This window comes from Mus pahari, chromosome 23 (genome assembly GCF_900095145.1).
Source record: "Mus pahari chromosome 23, PAHARI_EIJ_v1.1, whole genome shotgun sequence".
Taxonomy (NCBI): Eukaryota; Metazoa; Chordata; class Mammalia; order Rodentia; family Muridae; genus Mus; species Mus pahari.
This window is the reverse complement of record NC_034612.1, coordinates 11608993-11616827: the sequence shown is the minus strand read 5'-3', so window position 1 is coordinate 11616827 and position 7835 is coordinate 11608993. Positions and strand designations below refer to the sequence as shown.

The window sequence follows — 7835 nt, the reverse complement described above, 5'->3', positions numbered from 1 at the left end:
TTTTTCAAGACAGGGTTTCTCTGTATAGCCCTGGCTGTCCTGGAACTCACTTTGTAGACCAGGCTGGCCTCGAACTCAGAAATCCGCCTGCCTCTGCATCCCGAGTGCTGGGATTAAAGGCGTGCGCCACCACGCCCGGCTCTCTCTTTTTCATTTTTGAAGCAGGGTTTGGGAAGGGGTCTCTCTGGTGCCCTGGCTGACGTCAAAGCTCAGATCCTCTTCCTTCACTTGCTAGGTTTGAATTAAAGCCCAGCTCCTAAGTGCATTTTTAAAGAATGCCGTATACCCAGGGAAGGTGGCGCTTACCTGTTGCCCTAGATAGTATGGAGGCTGAGGCAGGAGGATCACTTGACCCCAGGCATTGGGGGCTTGTCTGCTCAGTATACTGACAACTCCTCTGCAAATACTAGTGTGGACTCTAAAGTCATGGGCATCAGGCCCATGCTGGGCTCTCACATTCAGGCATCAATAGGACGCCAGGAATAGACTTGCCTGTGGGCCGCGAGGGACCACACTAGTTCTCCCACCTCCTCTCCTGTTCACAGGCAAAGACTTCCGTGCCCGTGAGCTCCTTTTTCTCTCTGCTGACCAGTGAGCAAGTGACAAAGCAGTTCCCCGTGATGACACAGGCCATCTCTCAGGTGAGAGCAAAAGGCCTCCAGACTGCAGTCCTCACCAACAACTTTCGTCTTTCCAATGGGGAAAGCTTTCTGCCCCTGGACCGGAAGCAGTTTGATGTGGTGAGTACAAGGTGATGGGTGTGCTGGAGATGCTGAGTCAGCTCTAAATGCTGCCTGCCAGCAGTCTCCAGGAAGTGGGCTTTTCTCACAAATCTGCCCGAATCGGGATTAGGTGTGACAAGTTGAAAACTGTCTTTTATTTTTGGTCTTTTTTTTAATCTGTCTGTCTGTCTACACCTCTTTCTTTCTTTCTTTCTTTCTTTCTTTCTTTCTTTCTTTCTTTCCATCCATCCATCCATCCATCCATCCATCCATCCATTTTTCAAGTCAGAGTTTCTCTGTGAAGCCCTGACTGTCCTAGAACTTACCCAAATGCTGGGACTAAAGGTATGTGCTACACATCCAGCAAAATGGGCTCTGAAAGCGTAATTGAGCTCAGGGCCAGAGAGATGGCAGAGAGGTTAAAAGCATTAGCTGCTCTTCCAGAGGTCCTGAGTTCAATTCCCAGCACCCACATGGTGGCTCACAACCAAGTCTAATAGGATCCGATGTTCTTTTCTGGTGTGTCTGAAGATAGCTACAGCGTACTTTTTTTGTTGTTGTTTTTTTGTTTTTTTGTTTTTCAAGACAAGGTTTCTCTGTGTAGCCCTGGCTGTCCTGGAACTCACTCTGTAGACCAGGCTGGCCTCGAACTCAGAAATCCGCCTGCCTCTGCCTCCCGAGTGCTGGGACTAAAGGCGTGCATCACCATGCCCGGCTACAGTGTACTTCTATACATAAAATAAATAACTCTAAAAATAAGATCACTCATATACATAAAATATACAAATATATCTTTTTTTAAAACACATAATTGTACCTATGACCAAGTATTGATGAAGTAGGGACCCCTTTTACACTGCAAACTCAAACCCTCACCTATACTCCCACATCTCATGTGGATTCTGACTTTCTCCACTGTTTGTCTGAGGCACAATTCCAGACTAGTGCCATCCCATAATACCTCACTGCTTTGCGTGATGGCTCCCTGGGAGAAGATGCTTGCCACAGAGCCTGACCTGAGGCCTACCTGCCATCCCCGCAGCATGATGGGGGGTTGTAAGGAGCCCGTCTTCTTTCCTTGAATTTGACCCTGAGTGTGGGCCCCTAGGTTGTATCCTGAATTTTTTTTTTTTAAAGATTTATTTGTTTATTATATGTAAGTACACTGTAGCTGTCTTCAGACACTCCAGAAGAGGGTGTCAGATCTTGTTACGGATGGTTGTGAACCATCATGTGGTTACTGGGATTTGAACTCTGGACCTTTGGAAGAGCAGTCGGGTGCTCTTACCCACTGAGCCATCTCACCAGCCCCAGTATCCTGAAATTTTTAATCCTTCATTTTAAGGCAACATCACTTTACAGAGCACTTCCTGTTACAGGAAATAATCCCACACCATCTTTTGGTGCTTGTGGGAGCTGCATCTTAAGAGGCACCTTCTCCCCTCAGGTGGTCGAGTCCTGCCTAGAAGGCATCTGTAAGCCAGATCCCAGGATATTCCAGCTGTGCCTGCAGAGGCTGAGCCTGCAGCCCTCGGAGGCCATTTTTCTTGATGATCTGGGACCCAATCTAAAAGTGGCTGCCAGCCTGGGCATTCACACCATTAAGGTAACCCTGACTCTCTCCTGAACTGCCTTACTAGTTAACACAAGTATGTCCATATTATCTTTTCTTGTGTGTGCCTGACCCTTTCCTTGGTGACTCCCTGGGAAGAGTCCCTCTGCTCCTGACTAACTATGAAATCTGTCCCGAGCTGCTCATAGCTGCAGGGCTGGAAGGAGGTGGGGTGGGGGAATGGGCTTTGACTGTCACAGACAGTCTCAGCAATCCTTCTCTAGATGGAGGGGCCCGGAGCCACAGGCCATGTGGATCAGTGTAGGTCCTGGCAGAGAAGCAAGGCAGCTACCAGAGGTGGGGGATCCCAAGGCAGGGTCTTTCATCTGCATTTCCCCTGCTGAGCTCACAGGCCACAGGGCCTGAGCCAGCTCAGCTTTCTGCCCTGTGTAAAATATGGCAGAAGCTTGTCTTGTTTGTTCATTTGTTATAGATAGAGACTCTATGTATCCCAGACTGGCCTTGAACTCTGCCTCGTCCGTCTGTATCTTCCCAGACTGTAGAGTCTGTCACCATCCTGCTCGCTTGACAACCTGTCTGTGGTACTCTTCTGTGTAGGCAAGGCACAGGATTAGATGGAAGAGGAAGAGCTTCCTCTGAGCTAAGGGCAGCTGAGGGTAGCTTTAGTGGCTGTGATCTGAGACCTGACCTCTGACTTCGGGGCTGGTCTCCCTAAGGTTCTCAAAATGTGGGTCACAACCACTCTAGGAGGAATAGCAGACATCCTGCATATCAGGTATTTATATTATGTTCATAAAAGTAGCAAAACTACAGCTCTAAAATAACAACAAATATAATTTCATGGTCGGGGGTTACCATAACGTGAGGGTCTGCTGTAAAGGGTGGCAGCATGAGAGAGTTGAGAACCGCTGGGCTCAGGTGTGGCCCTCAGGGACACAGGCAGGGTGAGGGCCAGGGTGATGGGCACAAGTTGGGATTTCTGTTTTTCTGAAACCAGGTTGACAGTCCTGAGACAGCGGTGAAGGAGCTGGAGGCTCTGTTGGGTTTCCCATTGCACGCGGGCGTTCCCAACACGCGTCCTGTGAGGAAAACCATGGCAATTCCACAAGATGCCTTGGAGAAGTACCTGAAGGACTTGCTGGGGCCCCACTTCACCGGTAGGGAAGGTTTCCTGTCTCTAGAACTTCCTCTGCAGTAAGAACTGCCGTGTGATTGCCCATTCCCAACCCTGACGTCATATGCAGATGTTACAGAGCACAGTCTCGCCTCACCCCAGCGCTCCATCTTAGAATCTGAGGGCTCTGGGGAGCCTTTGCCTGAGAATAGCCACTGAGGAGGAGGGATCTTGGAGAGACAGCGTGTGCAGTGAGCAATTGTGACTTTTGGAGACAATAGTCTGTTTTGAGACAGTGACAGTGACTATGTGTTCCGTGACTTTAGAGCCTGGGACTCTAGCTCAGTATCTTAACACTTGCCTAACATGGGTGAAGCCCTGGTTTTTCTGTGCTTGGCACGAGAAAAAGACAATGTTGCAGATTTAAAAAGTGACAAGGGGACTCCCCTTCCAAGACCCTCTTGTGCTCTGCACTCTACTGTCTGAACAGGCATCTCAGAGCTTCTAAAACCTTTCCTGGTGACAATTCTCTCCCTCCACTTGGTCCTCTAGAGGACTCTCACTTACAGTCCCACAGTGTGCTATTTCCTAACCATAAGTTACTTGGCAGCACACCCACCGAGCCGAAGGTCCCTCTCGACCAGGCCAGCGCACGGCCAGCTCCCACTCCCACTTGCTCTCCTGCCAAGAGGAACACATCTTCCGATTTAACTGATGGTTCCTGAGGTCTGCCTCTCCCAGGAGCCGCAGAACGTAGCCTGGAGTCTGGGAAAGTATGTCTTGTGTCAGTAGCTTGGGCTCTGCCTGGCTCCTGTCAGTTGTCATGCCAGGGTCGGGCATGGTTTGGGGGAACATGGGTGAGGACAGACACAGGCACATTTGATCTTAGGCTTAGGACATTTCCATGGGGGACATTCCGGATGTGCTGCCAGGACTGTTAGGACGGATAAACAGAACTCCTGAGTCTGTGTTCACAGGGTTGGCAAGGAGATGCACACCCAGACAGAAGAGGTGATCATTGTGTTCAGAAAGCTCCCTTTGAGGCTGTAACCACGAGTAGGTCTGAGTATATATGCGAGGACCCAGTTGTGCCCAGGGACGGCGGTGTCCCTTGCTCAGAATCTTTCAGGGGGACATCATGCATACCAGAGGCACTCCTCCCTGGGAAGAAGAGCTAGCCACATGTCCAGATCACAGAGGGCCTGGCTCCCTTCTGAGTGCTCCGTCCTGTCAACCTTCCAGGCCCCATGGAGCTCCTTCAGTTTGATCACGGACAGTCAAACCCAACGTACTACATCAGGCTGGCTGACCGTAAGCTGGTCCTGAGGAAGAAACCCCCGGGGACCCTCCTCCCCTCTGCCCATGCCATAGAAAGGGAGTTCAGGTAAGTTTCTTGGGGGCCACAGAGTGGTTGTCCCCAACACACAGGCTTCATACTAAATTGTCAAGTCAGCTTCTGTGGGACTGCCCTGAAGTCCCTCCCTTCTTTAAGAAAATAAGATTTGGTATTTAATTATATGTGTGAATATGTATGTATATGTATATGTCTGTGTGTGTGCACACATGCACATGAGTGTGGGTGACCATGGAGGGCAAGAGTGTTTGGTCTCCTTGGTCTGGATTTACAGGCTATTGTGAACTGTCATGTGGGTGTTGGGAGCGGTACACTCTTTTTATTTTATGTGTATTAATGTTTTGCCTGCATGTCATGTATGTAACTTTATTACATGTCCTTGGAAGTTAGAAGGTATTGGCTCCCCGGGAACTGGAGTTTGAGATAGTTGTGAGCCATCAGGTGTGTGCTGGGAACTAACTTCAGGCCCTCTGCAAAAGCAGCCAGTGCTCTTAACTACTGAGCCATCTCTTCAGCCTCTCTCAGACATGCCTTGTTTTTACAGACTCGGCCTCACTGTTTAGCCCTGCTGACTGGCTGTATAGACCAGGCTGCCTCTACGTGCCAGAGCTAAAGGCATGTAGCACTGTGCCCGGCTGCCCTGGAGCTTTTAAAGCTGTAATTGTCGGTCTCCATCCCATGAGAACAGGAGAATGTTACCTACTGTGGTTCCGATAAGGTTTTGGTTGGATAAGAAGGTCTCACTGTATTGTCCAGGCTGCTCTCTATTTCCTAGACTCAAATGATCCTCCTGCCTCAGCCTCCCAGGTACCTAAGGTTTTCTTCCCTCCCGCCCCATTCCCCTTTGTGAGACAGTCTCATGTAGTCTGTGCTGGCCTCAAAAATACCCAAGGATGACGGTGAACTCCAGATTCTCTGCCTGAGCCTCACCAGTAGGATTAGAAGCCACTCCCACTTTTTATATCAAATTATTTTAAATTAACTTAAATTGGTTATTTTTATGTGGCGTGTGCATGAGTGTGTGCATGTTTGTATGTGTCCACGTGGAGGTTAGAGGTCAACTTTGGTATGAGTCCTCGATGGCCATTTGATTTTTGGCATGGTCCCGTCCTGGGATCTGGCTCTCTGACTAGGCTAGGCTGACGGGCCCATCCCCGGGATCCACCTGACTTTACCTCCCGGCTCTGGGATCACCACCATGTGCCACTGTGCTGGGCCTTTTATGTGGGGCTGGGAATTGAACTCCGGGTGCTGAGGATTGTGCAGAAGCCATGGTGCTGACTGGGCTAACTTCCAGCCCTTTAAAATAAAGGGGTTCTGATTTTTGGGGGTCAGTCAGGATGGCTCAGTGGGCGAAGGCACTTACTGCATACATCTAGTGGCCCAAGCTCACTCCCTGAAACCCACAGGAAGATGGAAGAGAGTCCCCTCCCCACACAGCTGTCCTCTGACCTCCACATGCGTGCTGTGACGCTTGTGCCTCCTCGTCATGCATGCACATGTCCACCATAACACATAGATTGTTGTAAATGTTCTTACCGTGGACTCTCTCAGCCATGCTCTCTCCAGCTTGCTCAGGTAAAGGCCTGAGTCTGTGACCTTTTTGGCCTCAGCTTCCCTGGGAGCTGAGATTCCAAACCTGTGCCACCAGGACAGTGTAAAGGCACATAAGAGAACTCTAGCTCCAGGGCTCTTACATAGGAGGGCAGTGCCCTTGGAAGCCTGGGCTGGATGGAGTCTCTCCTGGAAGGCTCCTTCTTCTCTTCCCACTGTATGGCAGTGTGTGTGGCTGAGGGAAGCCTGATGTCCTGGCCTCTCTTTCTTGTTGTCTCTTCCAGCTTGGGATGCTGGGTCCCAGGCACACACCTGGGCTGGGTGTAGTCTTCCTCCTGTCTCCTTTCCTTCCTTCTGTCTGCTACACTGGGGATGGAGGCCTGGGCCTGTGTATGCTGGGTGAGCCTCCTCCCACTGAGATACAGCCCGCCTCCAACACATTATTCTTGATTTAATTTTATTGCATGTGTTATGTGTTTGTATGTGTGTGTGTGGTACATGTACATGTATGTTGGGTGTCCTTGGACATGTGTGCATGTATGTGGAGGCCTCTGCCACTCTCCACCTTTATTACTTTCTATGTGTAACGGTATTTTGCCTGAACATGTGTCTGTGTACTAGATGCAGACAGTGCCCACAGAGGCCACAAGAAGGTGTTTGAGCCCCTGGAACTGGAGTTTAAGAAGGTCCTGAGCTGCCAAGTGGGTGCTGGGAACCGAACCTGAGCCCTTTGCAAGGGCAGACAGTGGGCTCTTAGCCGCAGAGCCATCTGTCATTGTGCTGAGACAGGGCCTTACTATGTAGCCCTGGCTGTCCTGGAACTCACTCTGTAGATGAGGATGGCCTTGAACTCAGAGCTCCTCCTGCCTCGGCCTCCCTCACACTTTTGTTGAACCTGAAGCTGTGCCAGTCAAGGAGTTCAGCAATCTGTTTGTTTCTTCCCTGACCGTACCCAATGGCTGGCACTGGAGGCCCTGGCTTCCATGGTCAGCTTTTTCCGTGGCTGCTGGGGATCTAAGCACAGGGCTTTGTGTCACAGACACTTTAGCAGTGGAACCATCTCCCACCCGGTAATGGACTGTGTTTTAAATCAGAAAAGCAAGTTGAAGAGAATCTTATCACTTTATCTTACAATGCTATCTATGTTTGTATTTGTCCTGGCAGGATCATGAAAGCCCTTGGGAAAGCAGGAGTCCCTGTCCCCACTGTTCTTGACCTCTGTGAAGACTCAAGGTAAAGATGTATTTTTTAATCATTGTGTCCTCAGGCTACAGGAGGAAAAAGCTCAGTTGCTAACTCGGGAGCCCATTCCTTAGAGATGAAAGAATTACCTGGAGCTACCTCCCCCAGAAGCCCGGAGACCCTGTCACTGAAAACGTGTCCATGCCCAGAACAGCTTTCTTAGCATTCCAAATACATAGCCACTGAGCTGGATGGGGCACCTTTGTAATCCCAGCACTTGGGAGGCAGAGGCGGAAGGCTCCAAGGGGAGATGGCCACCCCCACCTCCACGCCTCT

The 7835-nt window shown here is 50.2% G+C and overlaps 1 protein-coding gene across 3 annotated transcripts in view; it reads left to right on the top strand.

Annotated features, from left to right (window-relative positions):
• The window catches only part of Acad10 (acyl-CoA dehydrogenase family member 10), a 43909-nt gene that overhangs the window by 14440 nt on the left and 21634 nt on the right, over positions 1-7835 (top strand). For 2 of the 3 annotated variants that reach the window (XM_021186981.1, XM_029533699.1), the window contains exons 4-8: positions 546-740; positions 2170-2328; positions 3293-3452; positions 4652-4793; positions 7482-7550. The exons of the other annotated variant lie outside the window; for it this stretch is intronic. In XM_021186981.1, the coding sequence (XP_021042640.1) occupies positions 546-740; positions 2170-2328; positions 3293-3452; positions 4652-4793; positions 7482-7550 (725 nt within the window). The remainder of the gene's footprint in view (positions 1-545; positions 741-2169; positions 2329-3292; positions 3453-4651; positions 4794-7481; positions 7551-7835) is intronic. 3 annotated transcript variants of the gene reach the window in all.